Here is a 19,197-nt window from a genome sequence, read left to right as displayed (position 1 = left end):
GTATTTACTAGACCTCATTTCTGGGCTTCTTAGAGGTTGCATGCTCTCATTGCACATCAGGTGCGACACCGGCAATGCCAACGTTCTACGTTATGTAATTACAATTAGGATTAATATTGCTATACAAGATGCTGAGAGGTTGGTAATATTTAGAAAGTGTCGGAAATGAGAATGTGCTAATTGTTATAGGGTCAGGGGAGGGAACACGAGGCTTACAAGCGATTCATAGAAATGGTCTACCGGCATGGCTTTTGGTAGACCGGTTCATATAAAGATCTGGACTAGAATTGACCAAATGGAAATATATTGTTGTATGTATGGTTTTGTAGACTTCATATACAACTTGTGAGATCAGTAATGGACCAAGTAGTCTTAAAGAAGACCTTTCACCATCTCCACCAACTCCAGCTCCTTGCATCTGCCGATAGGTGCTACCTAACTGATCCCGACACCGTAGAATTATTTTCTCCAGTCTCCACCATTCCTGAACAATTGGTGTTCCCAGTTTCAGCATGCAATATGCTATCTAGGCACTCTACTGTCAGATGGGCAGTCCTGAGATGGAGTAGAGTATTACAGAAATGATTGCTCATGGGGCTAGAGAAAAATTCCCAATTGTGTGAGAATCAGTGGAATGGCAACTATTGAAGGATGCCAAGAGTTGGTGAAGGTGGTGAAAGATATGCTTTAAAACCCCCATACACATAAGAGAATAGTCAACCAAACCTCTCAATTTTGGCAAGACTGGCCAACTCTCTGATGTACAGTATATGGGGTTGTATGGGGATGTCGGATTTTCCCCCAACAGATGATATCAAAAGAAAGAAAATTGAGGCATGTTGAACTAAACTCTTAGTCCTTCTTTTTCTTACGGTAGTGAAGCTACCACCAGAGATATCTGACAGTGAGTGACTCCTCTGTCCCCATTAACAACAGGGAACTAGACCGAGTGTGCATGTGTACAGGACAGTCAAGGGGAAATAGGAAAATAAATATTAGACAAGTTGAGCCAACAGCTGTTGAAAGGTTTGGGTTGTTAACCAACATTGAGAAGGTGAATTGGGATGACCCTGGTATCAGCCCCTATGTCGTATGACCGTGGCAATTTTTACAATGGCCCATACGAAGGAATCCTAATGGGATGATATTTGGTTTTTCTATGTTGTGGCAGAGATCATTTGAGCTTTAGAGGAGTTTTGGGGCAGTTTTCATTGTCAGCCTTCTTCTTAAAGACGTCTTATGGTGGGCAGTTGACTGATAAGGATCATGGAGTATTGGCACTGGTTATACTTTGTGTTCTGTTGTGTTGTAGGACTGTGTGAATAAGCATCAACATGGCCAAAATCAAAGTATATAAAACCATTTCCATATTTTAGTCTATACATCACTTAGGTATAAGATCTGTCAATGATCTTGGTTGATCACCCAACACTTGTTCTTCTCTGAAGGTTGTAATTCAACAACAAAGAACCAATTCAGAATTTTTTGTTTAGAACACATCTTCTCATGGTCTCTTTTATATTTTTGGGGTAAATTTATAGACCGACCACAGCCTTACACTCTACATTTCAATTGTACAATTTTACCTATTGACAAGCAGTCTTACCGTTGGGAAAGGGGATTTGGTCTTTTGAAAGTTTTTGTTTACCGCCTGTCTGTAACATTGCTAAATCTCTGTCATGGCCTTATGCTGATGATTACCTTCATGTACAACAAGGGTTATTGACTGATAAATGAATGATGTGCAGTCTTTAGCCCCCACAGAGCAATCTTAAAAAAAACCAGGAAGCTTTCTTTTATTAAACGGAGCCTTCTTTTTATTCTTGTCTCCTTATTACCATGCAGGCTTCTCTGCAGAATGTCAAGCAAGGATCGACACATTGATTCAAGCTGCTCGTCATACATCAAGACGGAACCCTCAAGCCCAGCCTCACTGACGGACAGTATCAACCATCACAGTCCAGGTGGCTCATCAGACGCCAGTGGAAGCTACAGTTCCACGATGAACGGGCACCAGAATGGACTGGACTCTCCACCGTTGTACCCATCTGCCGCAGGTCTTGGTGGCAATGGGCCCGTCAGGAAAAGATACGATGACTGCTCCAGCACCATTGCTGAAGATTCACAAACCAAATGTGAATATATGCTCAATGCAATGCCCAAAAGACTGTGTCTGGTGTGTGGTGACATAGCATCAGGTTACCATTATGGGGTGGCTTCATGTGAAGCCTGTAAGGCTTTTTTCAAAAGGACAATTCAAGGTTGGTGTTTCTTTATTTTATTTTTTTCCCAAAAATTATAGAGCGTAGAAAGTTAATCAGCACTTTATTCATTTCACAGAAATTTATTGGTTTCCTAGCTCATTTACCAAAGGTTGAATGTTCTATTGATCTCGAAGAATCTGCAAATTTTACCAAAATTTTCAGTCTTAAACATTCCAGGATAATTTTAATAATGGTTACAGCCATTGCCCACCAAATGAGTCATCCCATACCTTGATTCCACCACCAACATTTGTATGAGCAGGGCAAATAATACAATAATAATATCAAAGTACAACAAAAAAAGTAAGGATGATCCAATTTAGGAGGCCGTTTGATGAAATACTTGAGATATTGGTAATATTACACTCAACAATGTTTAGTGTGTATAAAGTTGTCCATGTACCTTCAACAACTGTCGGCCAACAACTTGTCCTGCTGGCAGCTACTCCTCCCCACCATACACATGCCCATTCAGCCAGGCACATCCTCATATACATCAAATAGTCATGTTGTCATAACAAAATTAGCACTTGTGCTCAATTTTTCTCAAGCCTAAAGACGTTTTCCAGACTTTATGATTGATGACCTATCCTTAGCATAGGAGACTGGCAGGGGTCCAACACTTGGGCCCATTGCTGATCAGCTGATCCTACGGGGTCCTGGGTGTCTAACCCCCATGGATCTTCAGTTGATATCCCATCATAAGGATAGGTCATCAATTTAAAGGGGTTTAAGGGCACATCTCCCCTAAGAAAAATGGGCATTGAACCTACGCATTCTTGATCCATTGTTCTGACAACATCTTCTGTTGGTCAAAAGTTGGAAGGCCCCATAATGATACGTTATTTGGCCAGTCCATGGGCAAGGATAATTTGGGTGTATATTGTTGCCCTTCAACAGTAGTTGTGCCGGTCCACTCCTGCACATGGGATTGGAAGAAAAGACAGACATATATGAAAAATCTGGGTACAGGGTGGTGGATGAACATGGATATAGGGAGAAAGGGTTGGCAGATACAAATGTTCAGACTGTCTATATACCGTACAAAGTCACCATAGGCACGTGACTGATACAGCCTAGTTATTGCACCGTATGTGTAATTTTATTCACTTTTTAATAGTCTACAAACCCTTATGAACCTCGTATAGCGTATATCGGGTCTATCAGTGTTTATGTATCTGCCATTCCAGCGATATCCGCTAATCTGGAGAACATGTACTGTAAATAATAGCTGTGGCTATCCAGCTCTGCCATTATGATACAGTATGGGATGATTACAGTATTTACATGCTGATAAGCTCATTCCTAGACTAGAGGTAATATCTTTAATGGACTGACCACGCGACTAGATTGGCCGAGGCATGTGCGATTGTTTACCAGGGCCGGTCCAGTGCCCAAATACTGTACAGTCACTTTTCCATTACCATGAAAGTAAATAAAAGTAAAGCTTGTGGCTTTCATGTATCCCGATAACATTCTGCTTGTATCTCAGGTCATGATAAGATCTGGTGGTATTTTACGTCATTATGTGCATGGACAATCTGCTGATCCTTATGTTACACCTTCTAGTACAACCCGACTGCTTAGTCTATTGTAATAGAGCCAAAGCAATAAGACAAATCTAATTATAGGATGGATATTATATCATTAATTAGACAAAAATAAGCTATCTATCTATCTATCTATTTATCTATCTTATCTTCTCTATACCTATTTATGTATAGAATTTATCTACATCACATTTATCTCTCTCACAACTATCTATCGATTTCTTTCTTTCTTTCTTTCTTTCTTTCTTTCTTTCTTTCTGTTTTTTACATCTTTCTTTTCTTATTTCCTTACATCTGTTTCTCTACAGTATTTATCTATATAACATTTATCTACCTCTGTCTGAAATCACCCACCTTCCTCCCTTTCCTCCCTTTCCTTCCTTCTTTCCTTCCTCCCTTTCCTTCCTTCTTACCTTCCTTCATTCCCTTTTCCTTCCTTCCCTCCTTCTTACCTTCTTTCATTCCCTTTCTTTTTCCATCCTTCCTTTCCTTCCTTCCTTCTTACCTACCTTTATTCCCTTTCCTTTTCCATTCATCCAACCATCCTTCCCTTCCCTTCCCTTCCCTTCCCTTCCTTTCCTTTCCTTTCCTTTCCTTTCCTTTCCTTTCCTTTCCTTTCCCTTCCCTTCCCTTCCCTTCCCTTCCCTTGTCTTGTCTTTATCTTTTTTCCTTCCTCCCTTCCCTCCCTTCCCTTCCCCCCCTCTAATCTATCTATCTATCTATCTATCTATCTATCTATCTATCTATCTATCTTTCTATCTCTAACACATACTCTAGAACACTTATGCAGAAAGATCTACATGTTGCTATGTGTTGCACATGTTTCAAGAATGACCTTTTTTTGTCTCTGAGTAATTATCTCATTCATTCACTGTCTCTCCGAGCGTTAATTTTTCTAATCTCATTAACAGAGCAATAACAAGACATTTTTCACTCAGGTTTTAAAATAAGCATTTCAAATGACAAGCTGCATTATGTATTTTTGACATGAAGGCCATTGCTTGTAAGAATGAGAAAGATAGGAGGCAGAAGAAAATAAACGATAGAGACAAAATAGATAGATAGAATAATGGCCATGAGATCAATAAATACATAGCTGTATACAATGTGACAGACATACACCGTAAGTAATAGACGTATGAACAGAGAGATGTTAAGATATAGGATATTGAGATAGATATAGAGATAGATAGATATGCGATAGATAGATAGATAGATAGATAGATAGATAGATAGATAGATAGATAGTCCTAGATCTGTCTATCTAGCTATATGTTACACATATCAACTTTTAATTGGTATAAGTCAAGGCAATTAATTCTTGCTCTGGGGACACTCAACCTAGCATGGGTTCTCTTACTTCAGGTAGGGCTTGCATATAGTCTTTCTGGACCAGAGCAAGCTGAATAGCTATCTATCTATCTATCTATCTATCTATCTATCTATCTATCTATCTAATATCTATCTATCTATCTATCTATCTATCTGTCTATGAATATACAGATACAGGGGATCTGAATTTAAAATTTACCAATTTTCAGAATTATCTACGACTTACTGGAAACCAACCATGGCCCAATCCATATTACAGACTTTTTACCTATACAAACTCAGCTCTGCTACATCTGCCTCTGGTACTTATAACACGACTGTACCATATATACTCTCATAAATAGCATACGCTGCCTATAACCGACCATCCAGACCTTCCTTTTGCAGCCTTTTGCTGATATAGATTTTCCCCAGCTCCTCTGCCAGCTGTAAAACTACATTAGTTTGCCACTAGGAACATACAAATTATTTTCTGGCACTTGAGCGAGGAGGTTTGCCTAGACCCTGTGACTCCATTAGCCAGCGAACTGTAAGATTCTATTAGCAAGTAAGTGAGCAAAATATCAGTTGCAAAAATTATTTCCAAAAAGTAGATTTTTTTTTTTAAGAAACTAACAACAAAAAAATTACAATAAAACTCAGAAAAACAAACAAAAATATTTGGTCATCTTTTTTAAAATTTGTAAACTAGCCAAGGGTCACAGAGAATTGTTTTCTCATTTCTGTCATCCCGCTTTAGACCTTGCAGCTACCATGTTGGTTTTGTTCACTCCAAAGCACAGATACATCTGCAGCCATAGAGGAAATAAGCAGAAGCAAGCTTATAGAAAGAGCCCAGTGACCATCTGTCCCTGCCCAACCTCATCTGGATATCTGCACGGCCAGATCTTCTTCTTTTCTGATCTGGTCGCAGTGACATTTTTTCAAATTTTTATTATGTTTTATTTTTGAGCTGGAAATGAATGTGTCCGCTAATATGCTATGGACGCCATTTAGTCCCTGGCCCAGTAGAGCTTACAATCTAATTTCATTACTGTGGGTCCAATATCCTAAGACACCGGGATAGAGGAAATGGAAGTTACTACTGGAAACCCAGGTAGACATTGGGAAGGAATCTCAGGTAGTCCAATACTATAAGGAATAGTCCAGTATAATAAGATGTCATAGAATATTAGATTTATACTGTACCACTTCATTTATATTATAATAGTTTGTCGTATTGTATCATATAATATCGATAATATAGTCTGGAAATTTCTGAGCAAGTCATTTTGTCTAGGGATGGATGGATAGATAGATAGATAGATAGATAGATAGATAGATAGATAGATAGATAGATAGATAGATAGATATGGGATAGATCAATAGATAAGAGAGTTATATATGTAAGAAAAAGAAATAGAAGATAAATGGATGGATAGATATTAGATAGGAAAAAAAGAAAGAACAGATAAATAGGTAGATAGGTAAATATTGGATAGATAGAGAGAGATAGATAGATAGTGGATTGATAGATATTGGATGGATAGATAGATAGATAGATAGATAGATAGATAGATAGATAATCTATCCAACACATGTACATATCATATCTATTCTCTCATTCTCAAAATCGGAGGTCCTCTTACTTGTTACTTATATCCCTACAGATTGATATACAGATCTAGAACGAACTATCTATCTATCTATCTATCTATCTATCTATCTATCTCCTATCCATCCATCCATCCATCAGATAGACAGATCTAGAACTATCTATCCATCCATCTACCCTTCACATGTACATACCATATCTATTCTCCCAGCCTCAAAATCTGTGGCCTCAGACCTGTTACTTATATCCCTAAACAAATCCTAAACACTTTGTCTAATTTGCAAGTCTCTTCCCTGTGATAGATATTGGGGAAAAAGATTCTCCCCCTATCCTGCCGTTTCCCGTCTTCCGTTGGCACCAGAACTGATTTCCTCTGGCGTATCCTACGGACGTGCCCTTACCCGGCCTCCTATAGCCCCTTACCAGCCTATAGAAAATTCCGTCACACTTTATCTAAAACACCGGGCCGCTGACAGACTCCTTTATCACGACCACTTAGCACATTTTCAAGAATCGCACGTCTCCGCCGCTTTCCGTCGAATTAGCAGCGGCCAAGTCTTTGACTCTTTATGCAGTCCTGCAATCCGCTAATGTGATATTTAATGAGGAGCCATCAGTCCGGAGAAAGGAAGTCAATATGAATCAGTGTTTACAAAGTGTGATTAACTCTGAAATATTTCATCAATGCCCGGCTCCCAGGCAGACTCTATGCTAATTACTAAAATGTGCACATGTTTCCGGGGGTCCGCCGGTGGACCCTGGGAGCTGCAAACAAGGAGAAGTAAGATTGCAATTACGCTCTGACTGTCTCTCATGACAATTTATGCATTTGCTAGGCTGACCTCCCCCTTCCCGGGAGACCAATAAACAGAATGCATTTTCATTAAGATACTAATGCACTTAATCACAGGGGGAAGGGTTACACGAGGAAGGAGAGCTCTGCAAGCAGGACAAGGCCCAGGCTCCTTGGCAGAATAGACATTGTGTTCCAGTTGTAAATGAGCGTTGCATTACTCACCCTCCGATAACAGGGCCTATACGTTTTAATAAATCAAGCCTGGCCGCTTTATTAACCTTTTAACTTGCAACTTTTAACCATTAACTTGGCTACGGGAAGGAGGAAATATGCAAACGAGCCGTTAAGAGGATGCTATTTATCGCAAGACGTCTGGACCGACAGCTTGACCTCCGCCCCCAGCAAGCTTTCACAATGTATTATCTAAAGAGAGCACCAGCTGTCCTGCACAAGCTCTGAGGAGAAGACTCTTCCCTGCCCATTGACTTTCAAAGGGAAGGGAAATGAAAACCTAAGAAAAGCAACAAATAAAAGGAAAAAATACAATAAAAAAAGCAACAAAAATAATCCTACGAAATTGCACAAAAAATGACGCATAGGAGGTATATAGGGCAATAGAAAAGTCTAGAACCAACCAAGATGCTTAATGGAAGGCTGTAATGTATCACATCCATAGGTTTTATACCAATGGCATCTTAAAGGGAGGTTGTCATCACAAAATAATCAAAAAATTCATCAAAAAATTCAACATTGCTATCTATATTATCATGAAATAATAATAATCACAATACTTCCTGTTCTACAGAGATCACTGGATCCAGCATTCACAATAGGTGATGTCACAGTTTCTCTCCTTTCCCTCTCTGTACAGGTCACTCACAGAGCATGCCCACAACACTCTCTGATAGCATTAAGTGGGGAGGATTTATGAACACATTTTCAATGCCGGTCTCTGTATTCCCTGCATCGAGGGTGCACCTCATTAGTTGGTTTTATAAAAATCTTCCATGCCACTATTTATAATTAAAAATAATCCAGAAATGTTGCTGTTTTCACACACCGAGCCTCAGAATAGATTGACGCTTCCTGTTCTGTAGAGATCACTTCTCAGCAGTCCTCTCAATATCATCGCAAGTGGCATTATAGTGACAGAAAATATAGATAACACAAGAGAAAACATTCGGAAAAGGTTTTAAGATGGGCTCCTTTAGTCCCTTTACAGTGTTTTCTCAGAGCATGCCCACAACACTCTTCCATAGAAGTCAGTGGAGTAGATTTATGAAGATTGGCATCCTCAACAGAAGCTTTCTCATAAATCAGGCATTCACCCCACCAGGCCATGCATTTGTAGTGAATTCTATGGCAGCTTGTAAAGTGAAAGAAACCTAAAATCAGGAAATAAAAAAAGTTAGAAAAATAGAACCTATGTTCTCCTATCTGGTTTAGGAGACACTAACCTATCTATCTGCAGGGCTGAGGTGATATACTGGTTCTGGTGACAGTAACCTATCTATCTGCAGGGCTGGGGTGATATACTGGTTCTGGTGACACTAACCTATCTATCTGCAGGGCTGGGGTGATATTCTGCTTCTGGTGACACTAACCTATCTATCTGCAGGACTGGGGTGATATGCTGGGTCTGGTGACACTAACCTATCTATCTGCAGGGCTGGGGTGATATGCTGGGTCTGGTGACAGTAACCTATCTATCTGCAGTGCTGGGGTGATATGCTGGTCCTGGTGACAGTAACCTATCTATCTGCAGGGCTGGGGTGATATGCTGGTTCTGGTGACAGTAACCTATCTATCTGCAGGGCTGAGGTGATATGCTGGGTCTGGTGACACTAACCTATCTATCTGCAGGGCTGGGGTGATATACTGGTTCTGGTGACACTAACCTATCTATCTGCAGGGCTGGGGTGATATTCTGCTTCTGGTGACACTAACCTATCTATCTGCAGGGCTGGGGTGATATACTGGTTCTAGTGACACTAACCTATCTATCTGCAGGGCTGAGGTGATATGCTGGTTCTGGTGACAGTAACCTATCTATCTGCAGGGCTGGGATGATATACTGGTTCTGGTGATGTAACCTATCTATCTGCAGGGCTGAGGTGATATGCTGGTTCTGGTGACACTAACCTATCTATCTGCAGAGCTGGGGTGATATGCTGGGTCTGGTGACACTAACCTATCTATCTGCAGGGCTGGGGTGATATGTTGGTTCTGGTGACAGTAACCTATCTATCTGCAGGGCTGGGGTGATATGCTGGTTCTGGTGACAGTAACCTATCTATCTGCAGGGCTGGGGTGATATGCTGGTTCTGGTGACACTAACCTATCTATCTGCAGGGCTGGGGTGATATTCTGCTTCTGGTGACACTAACCTATCTATCTGCAGGGCTGGGGTGATATGCTGGTTCTAGTGACACTAACCTATCTATCTGCAGGGCTGGGGTGATATGCTGGTTCTGGTGACACTAACCTATCTATCTGCAGGGCTGGGGTGATATGCTGGTTCTAGTGACACTAACCTATCTATCTGCAGGGCTGGGGTGATATGCTGGTTCTGGTGACAGTAACCTATCTATCTGCAGGGCTGGGGTGATATGTTGGTTCTGGTGACAGTAACCTATCTATCTGCAGGGCTGGGGTGATATGTTGGTTCTGGTGACAGTAACCTATCTATCTGCAGGGCTGGGGTGATATGTTGGTTCTGGTGACAGTAACCTATCTATCTGCAGGACTGGGGTGATATGCTGGTTCTGGTGACAGTAACCTATCTATCTGCAGGGCTGGGGTGATATTCTGGTGATATTCTGGTGACACACTCCCTTTAACTTGCAGTGTCTTGCAGGTATTTGTGCATGGTACTAAGTGGACTCCTAGAAACACAACATTGTATAGTTATGTTCTATACTGAGATCCCAGCATGGAGTCTGTTATATCCTTATAATGTCCGGCTCCTTATTATATATAGCCCTAGGATTCTCTATGACCTTATCTAATATCAGTGAAGTGCTGCCAAGTGTCTCTGTGTATAGGTTCCTGTCTTGCCTGTGCAGTATATACATGAATTCTGGATATAAACTCTGTTCTCATCTCAACTTTCTTTGCACCACAGGAAACATAGAATACAGCTGTCCAGCCACGAATGAATGTGAAATCACAAAGCGTAGACGCAAGTCATGCCAAGCCTGTCGCTTCATGAAGTGTTTAAAAGTTGGCATGCTGAAAGAAGGTACGGTGCAAAAATCTATCTTCTTATAGAAGTTCACACTGAAATGTAGACGTTCTAGGAAGATGTAGCAGAGCTGAGCGTGTTGTTTGCTGCATTGGGTGGATAAACGGATCCATTTCACCCTTCAAAACAGTAAAAACTAAAATTGTGATGCCGGATTTATCTAGATATCCTCACTCCAATGGAGACTTCCCTACTGCTAGGTGTACGGATTCGCTAGCGGCTTCCACTTGGGCGACATCTTGAATCAGAAAGACTTCCATAATAGTCCATTTTAGATGATGTAATAGGATCACCTGCAGTCCTATGTAAAATCCAGATAATGTATTGCCTATAATATAACCGGTGACAAACTCGGCTCTGCTACATTCGTATAACTTTATTGTTATCTGTACATGTTACATCATTGGCTATGTTTGAACCATCAATGACTCGGATTGCAACAAATGTCGATATATTATTGAGTTTTTTTTCACATTCTGTGTTTTTTCCCAACCGTCCTCATAGTAAGTGTGTAGTATACGGCGCGCTATACCAATGACTATATATATACCTGTATAGCTGGCACATGCTAAGTCTCTTATTATCATGTGATGTCATCACGTCTCCTCCTCCATCCTAACTAGAGATGAGTGAACCGGATTCATTACAGATTTTCAAAAAATTTCAAAAATTTTCGGGTTTTATCACCCATGAATCTTTATTTCAGTCTGAGTCCGATCTATTCAGACCCTGGAGTCTAATATGGGGAGGCTTAGGGGAGGGGCGCTAACATAATACTTCCCTCTTATCTCCTGGGCTTCCTCGCCGTCGTCTTCCGGCCTCTTTGGACGTTTTCCAGCCTTCTGGGTGATGTCACAGGCCCCAGGGTGCACCGACTTATTAGTACTTGCAATAAAGTGCCATGATGTCAGCGTGCCCCATGTGATAGCTGAAACCCAATCACAGGCCTCAGCGGTCCCTGGAGCCCATGATGTCACCCAATAGGCCAGAAGAGGCTCAAGGATGCCCTAAAGCCCCGTTCACACAGGGAGCGGAAGGGCGGATTTTGGCACTGAGAGTGACACGGGCCTGCCACGACAGTCGCGGCTTCCGACAGTCATGGCTTCCCCCTCCGGAGTAGGCCCAAATGAATAGGCCGACTCCGGAGGTTGCTGCCACGAGGCGGACGCCACGGCTCAACGAGCAGCGGAATCCGCCTGAAGAAAGAACGCTAGCAGTCTCCATAGACCACCATTGTGAGGAGCGGTTTATGACGTGGATTCTGCGCCATAATCCGCCCCCTCTGTACCTGTGTGAACTAGCCCTAAGAGGACCCCAAGAGAAGGTCCAGGAGCCCCAGGGCCTCCTCTGATTATACTCTGTAAGCGTTGTATTAAGAAAACCAAGTTTTTTGTTGCCCATAGAAACCAATCACAGCGCAGCTTTCATTTTTCAAGAGCACTGTAGGAAGTGAAAGCCACACTGTGATTGGTTGCTATGGGCAACAAAGCCAATTTCCTATATCTCTCCAAAATAATGTGAAACCTCTATATTAATATAAGAGGGAGTAAACCTGTGTATATAAGGATGTGCACACATATAAAGAGGGCGCCCACATGTAGTTATAGGATGGTGTCCATGCAAATACATACACATGTATGTATAAGAGGGCGTCCATACAATATATAACAGGCCATCCACATATATATATAAGTAAATATATATATATATATATATATATATATATATATATATATATGAGGGCGTCCACACATATGCATAAGAGGGCGTACATATATATATATATATACTAGCTGTTACCCGCGACTTCGTCTGCGGTGATTGTAGCAGTGGGTATATACCGGCGCGGGTAAGGTTTTCGTACTGTGTATAAGGTCTGGGATATGAAATGTAAGTTTGTATCTTGTTTTTGCTGTAATTCAGAGAATACGTGAGACTTTTGTGTTGCAGTTACTTTGTATTTGAGCTGCTATATATACGGTGTTGTGAGAAACTTTACATAGTGACTTTGGGACAGAAGTATTTGAAGTTAACCCTTTCCCGCCGATGGCATTTTTTGATTTTCGTTTTTGACTCCCCTCCTTCTAAACCCCATAACTTTTTTATTTCTCCGCTCCCAGAGTCATATGAGGTCTTAATTTTTCCTGGGACAAATTTTTCTTCATGATGCCGCCATTATTTATTCTATATAATGTACTGGGAAGCAGGGAAAAAATTCTGAATGGGGTGGATTTGAGGAAAAAATGCATTTCTGCAACTTTCTTACGGGCTTTGGTTTTACGGCGTTCACTGTGCAACCAAAATGACATGTCCCCTGTATTCTGTGTTTCGTTACGACTCCGGGGATACCAAATTTATATGGTTTTATTTACATTTTGACCCCTTAAAAAAATCCCAAACTGTGTTAAAAAATTATTTTTTGAAAAGTCGCCATATTCTGACAGCCGTAACATTTTTATACGTGCGTGTACGGGGATGTATAGGGCGTCTTTTTTTGCGGGACCGGGTGTACTTTGTAGTTCTACCATTTTCGGGAAATGTTATTGCTTTGATCACTTTTTATTAAATTTTTTATCAGAATCAAAACAGTGAAAAAATGGCGGTTTGGCACTTTTGACCATTTTTCCCGCTACGGCGTTTACTGAACAGGAAAAATATTTGTATAGCTTTGTAGAGCGGGCGATTTCGGATGTGGGGATACCTAACATGTATGTGTTTCACAGTGTTTAACTACTTTTATATGTGTTCTAGGGAAAGGGGGGTGATTTGAATTTTTAATCCTTTTTATTTTTATTTTTTATATTTTTTTTACTTTTTGTAAACTTTTTTTTTTGCATTTATTAGACCGCCTAGGGGTATTGACATGGGTGGGCGGTGTCGCGGATTGTCAGAGCGGTGGGGGTCGGCAAACATGGCTTCTCCGGAGCGTTAAAGAGAGCCTCCTGGAGTATCATTAAGGTGAGGGGCAAAGTGGTAAAGTCTATGTATATGAGATTGTGTGGGGTTAGGGGCGAGGCTGAAGAGGGCAAAAGGAATTTTGTGGCTTGCTATGGTCCAAAGTGTGTGAGATTGCAGAGATGGTGGTGTGAGTTTGGGTTTTATGGGGGTCCTGGCACAAACGTATGTGCGCTATTGTGACAAAAAGTAGCCTATTGTGCAATCGGGTGTATTAACTATGTTTGTGGAAAATTTCAGCCAAATCGGTGGAGCGGTTTTTCCGTGATTGAGGAACAAACATCCGAACATCCAAACTCACAAACCCACAAACTTTCACATTTATAATATTAATAGGATAAGAAGGCGTCCACACACACATATATATATATATATATAGGCGTCCACACAAATATATGAGGGCATCCACACAGATATATATATATATATGAGGCTGTCCATGTGTGTGTGTGTGTGTGTATATATATATATATATATATATATATATATATATATATATATATATATATACATAAGAGGTTGTCCACATTTATATCTTTTTTTTTTTTTAGTTTTTTAATGTAGATTGTGAGCCCCACATAGAGTTCACAATGTACATTTTTCCCTATCAGTATGTCTTTTTTTGGAATATGGGATGGAAATCCATGCAAACACAGGGAGAACATACAAACTCCTTGCAGATGGTTTTTTGCCCTTGGTGGGATTTGAACACCAAGACTCCAGCGCTGCAAGGCTGCAGTGCTAACCAGTGAGCCACCGTGTGGCCCCCGTCCACATTTATATCTATATGAGGGCGTCCATACAATATATATGAGGGCATCCATACAATATATAAGAGGGCGTCTACACGTATGTATAAGAGGCCGTCCACACATCCCGTGCAGGATTCCTAAGATTTGGTTTTCTGAATGAGGATACTAGCAGTGAACTTTTCCCCCGTCGGGGCCGGTCGCAGGCTTTATGGGCTGTTTCATTGGCCTGTATAAGAATGTGTTTGTTTGATTTGCTGATATTAGACAGGTTTCTCCAGTTTTATGGCTGTCAGGCGGACACAGGACCAACAGCTGCTTTTTAATTGGAGCTAAGTCGCTGCCCGAGAAATCCAATAGTGTCAGACCCAGACAATGGGAGCGTATGAGAAGAGTGGCAGGGACAGATTGTGGACGCGGCCCTGACAGACAGAGGATTATTGGTAGTAAATAGGGATAAGGCAGAACTGAAAGACACCGGCCAGGAAGAAGAAACTTAGAGACTCCGAAACTTGTAATAAATATGGGATCAAGGGATGAGCTATATGGTGAACCCTCACACACGGGCCCTAGTGTCTGAGAGGGCCACAAATGCCCCCTGCTACACAAGAAGACACGATAGATTGGGCCCTATTATGATTTTGTAGTGGGCCCGGCTACGTTACTCCTCTGTGGGGTGTTGTGATGTCTCCAGTGTACATAAAATACGGCCGTGTGTGTCTGTGCTGGTGCAGGGACATCCATTATTTACATGGCAGTGAATAATGGCTTGGCGACGGATGTTGCGGGCGCGGTATTATGGCCAACCCAAAGTTTTCAATGGGGTTATTCACAAAGACAGCACATGTCAGTTTTTTTGACTGCCATGAAAAACGGATCATCAAAAAAGCGGACATGTGAATAGACACAATGGAAAAAAAAACCGGGTACCCAACAGGCACTCAATGCACCCCATTATAGCCAGTGGGATTCCTCGGGATTCTTGCTTGGGTCATTATATGGAAAGTTTTACATATCCTCTAACAATGGTGCGATTAAAGAAGTTCCTCTATAGCAAATCAAATTAAACAAGCTTTATTGGCACGTCTGAATAGATATTTGGCATTGCCAAAGCTAGAAAAGTGTGTGTGTGTGTGTGTGGGAGGGGGGGTTGGGGTTGGTGGGTGGAGTTGGGGGCATAACAGTCCGTAGGGTCTCATCTCCCTCTTGTTTGGTGACAGCTGGACATACTGATGAGTTGTTCTGCGATCACCTGTAATCTGGTTTATTTCCTTGCAGTGCCCCCACAGGTGGAAGTGAAGTGTTGCAGTTTCCATTGATATCAATGCACTGTCCCGATGTGATGAGTCCTCCAGGGATGAGCGACACTTTTTGTAGCTGTCTATTACTATAGGAACAAAACCAGAAATCCCCACATTGTAGCCAACACTAATGTAGTCACGTTATAAAAACGAGGCCTGGGTTTTTACAACCTTCTGAACTTTCCTGGGATGAAATATTCCAGTAACCGCGACAGATTGATGACAAAATTAGGGATATTAAACCCTTACAAATAGTTAAATGAGATGATAGCAATCTAGAAGTGCCCTTATTCTCCGCAGCTGCTTTGCAGGCCTGATAGTGGCACTTTCACCACGGATCGCTGCCAAGTTCACTAAACACTTAGAAAAAAAATCCAATGTGATATTGGAGGAGAAGTGAATATCGCACAGCTGGTAATGGACGGAATAAAGTCTCAATAGTCAGCCATGTGCATGTCTTAAACACTGCACATAACCAGCGGGATAAGAAGGGTCAGCGGGCCGAATCAGTCTATCACATTAGAGAAAGGAAAGAACAAAAATGTTCTACAGTCTTCTGGATGAAAATGAGAGGCCTTGTGCGGAAAACGAAAACCAGGTTACAAAACAGTGCCACACCTACTCACAGGTTATTTGTAGTATTGCAGCTCAAGCCCACTTACTTCAATGGAGATGAGCTGCAATAACAGATACAGTCCATGGTCAGTTGGGGAGCTATTGGTGTGTATAGATAGATAGATAGATAGATAGATAGATAGATAGATAGATAGATAGATAGATAGATAGATAGATAGATAGATAGATAGATAGATACTATAGATAGATAGATACTATAGATAGATAGATACTATAGATAGATAGATAGATAGATAGATAGATAGATAGATACTATAGATAGATAGATACTATAGATAGATAGATAGATAGATAGATAGATAGATAGATAGATACTATAGATAGATACTGTAGATAGATAGATGGATAGATAGATACTATAGATAGATACTATAGATAGATACTGTAGATAGATAGATAGATACTATAGATAGATACTGTAGATAGATACTGTAGATAGATAGATAGATACTATAGATAGATACAATAGATAGATAGATAGATACTATAGATAGATAGATACTATAGATAGATACTGTAGATAGATAGATAGTTCCAGATAGATAGATAATCTAGCTATATGTGAAAAAGATAATAGGTAGATACATAATAACCATGAATATCTTAGAACATCTGTTGGGGGGTCTATTTTTTGGGTGGGGGTCTAAAAATTACACTTTGAAAACGTTGCTGAATCAGCATGCCATCACATCGCTGTCTTCTCCTCTCAGATGTAAGAATATTCTTCGGTTCCTCGCTGAATTTTAGCCGGCGCTGAGCAGGAAGAGAATTCTCAGCATCCACCTTTACTCGCAGACACACGTTGGCGTCTCCTGCGCCGTGTCTGGGATCATGGTGTTGCAAATCTATTCAAATGTAAACCTGTTCAATTCAATTACCAGTCTGTAATAAAATTTGCTGCTTCAAACTCCATGTTGGTCACAGTATTCGGTACATGCTGGTGGCTCAGTGGGCCTCCAAATTGACAGTTCAAATCTATTTAGTCGGAAAAAAATAAAGATATTCATTGTGATACACTGCGATTCAGCCAGCCAGAAACACGGCTGCGAGGGATTGCCAGTAAATAGTGCGGTTTCCCAGAGCAAACTTTATACAGCGCTACGAGGGCTGGGAGAAGAAATTGGGTTATTTTTGCAGTTTTTTACATTGTATTATATAGGTTATCCATCAGAACCCTTAGGTGAGGCAATTACTTGATTGATACATTGTTTGGCATGAGTGGTAATGGTCACGGTTGACCTATGAGGTGCAAGAAGTATCTGACCTGGATGTAAAGATTGCCTAAGACAAAAAAAAAAGAACACCACTTTGGGGTAAAATAGGCAGAATAGAGGCAATACTATAGAGTTGATCCCAGTCTATAATGCCTGAGGGGTCCAAAGGTCTCTCTACCACACTAATGTTATAGATGACACATGATAAGTGGGTGATTGTGATGTAAATTTAGCATTTTGGTATCCATGCCTTCCACTTACTCCTTCCAGTTGGCCATAAACCTTAGATAAGTCAGTGTTTTGCCAGCAGCTATTTCTCCTGACCCTAGCGAACATACACACTCAGCACCGGCAGTGGCTTAGCTGTGAGGACAAAGGATCAAAACCCAACCCGTCCGTCAAAACCCAACCCGTCCGTCAAAACCCAACCCGTCCGTCAAAACCCAACCCGTCCGTCAAAACCCAAGACGTCCATCAAAACCCAAGATGTCCATCAAACTCCAACACGTCCATCAAAATCCAACAGGTTCATCAAAACACAACATGTCCTTCAAAACCCAACACGTCCGTCAAAACCCAACACGTCCGTCAAAACCCAACACGTCCGTTAAAGCCCAACACGTCCATAAAAATCCAACACGTCCAAAACACATGTCCATCAAAACCCAGCATGCCGAATTCAACTACCTCCTGACATCAGAAGAGTTTGAGCACCTCAATACAAATTAAAATTGTCATGTTTACCAAAAATTCCTATGAAGACCATCTTAAGACCAAATTTGGCCCAAAATTTTGGACTTTGTTTTCATTCTTTCCATGTTCCTTCAGTTCATCCATGTTTACAGAATCCATGATCAGTAGATTCCTGGTCTGACCCGCTTTCTCAGGGATCCTCCAGTCTTCTGGAGCTTCAGTATTATCCCTCAGATCTAGTAAAGAGTTTGGTAGTCTAGAATCCATGGCAAATCCCACCGTAGGTGTGTTACAACTACACTAAACCATACTAAAGAGGAAATGAATAACAATCCCCCTTCCCCCCAACCCCGATACAAAGTAGAATCGCGTAGCCTCGCCGCACCAAAAATGTACTAAAAAATTTAGTGGAAATGAGTCCCCATTGATATTTAAATTTCATAGTCTGCAAAAGTGGAAACAATGAAGCAAACTGCATAGCCGGCAAAGTTTACTCTTCCAACACCACACAAGGGGGTGTCTATAAAAAAATAAAATAAAATTCTAACGCTGTACACATTTATAGAACAATCAGCGCTGGGAAACATTTTATAGTCTACTACCAGCCAAGGCTGTAGAGAGGCATGGAAGGTTTCCTATCATGGCAGCCGATAAAAGATTCTTAGGTCTCACATTGTGGAAAGGCTGTGTTTTTTGTTGCAGATTTTGCTGCGGGTTTTCGAACCAAAGTCAGGGGTGCATTTAACGGAAGGGAAAAGTCTAAGAATTTCCATTATATTTCCCATACATTCTCAAGAAGATGTAGCCAAGTCTGGAATAATAAAAGCAGCTTTACCACAACGTGGAGCCTTAAGGTTGTGGATAGGGTT

The 19,197-nt window shown here is 41.1% G+C and overlaps 1 protein-coding gene across 8 annotated transcripts in view; it reads left to right on the top strand.

Moving 5' to 3' along the window:
* The window catches only part of ESRRG (estrogen related receptor gamma), a 187,992-nt gene that overhangs the window by 58,070 nt on the left and 110,725 nt on the right, over positions 1 to 19,197 (top strand). For all 8 annotated transcript variants that reach the window (XM_075267147.1, XM_075267141.1, XM_075267142.1 and 5 more), the window contains 2 exons: positions 1,846 to 2,261; positions 10,661 to 10,777. In XM_075267147.1, the coding sequence (XP_075123248.1) occupies positions 1,859 to 2,261; positions 10,661 to 10,777 (520 nt within the window). In that variant the 5' untranslated portion in view covers positions 1,846 to 1,858. The remainder of the gene's footprint in view (positions 1 to 1,845; positions 2,262 to 10,660; positions 10,778 to 19,197) is intronic.

The sequence above is a fragment of the Leptodactylus fuscus genome, chromosome 3, assembly GCF_031893055.1.
Source record: "Leptodactylus fuscus isolate aLepFus1 chromosome 3, aLepFus1.hap2, whole genome shotgun sequence".
Lineage (NCBI taxonomy): Eukaryota > Metazoa > Chordata > Amphibia > Anura > Leptodactylidae > Leptodactylus > Leptodactylus fuscus.
The sequence above is the reverse complement of the archived record's forward strand: the minus strand, read 5'-3'. Positions and strand labels throughout refer to the sequence as shown.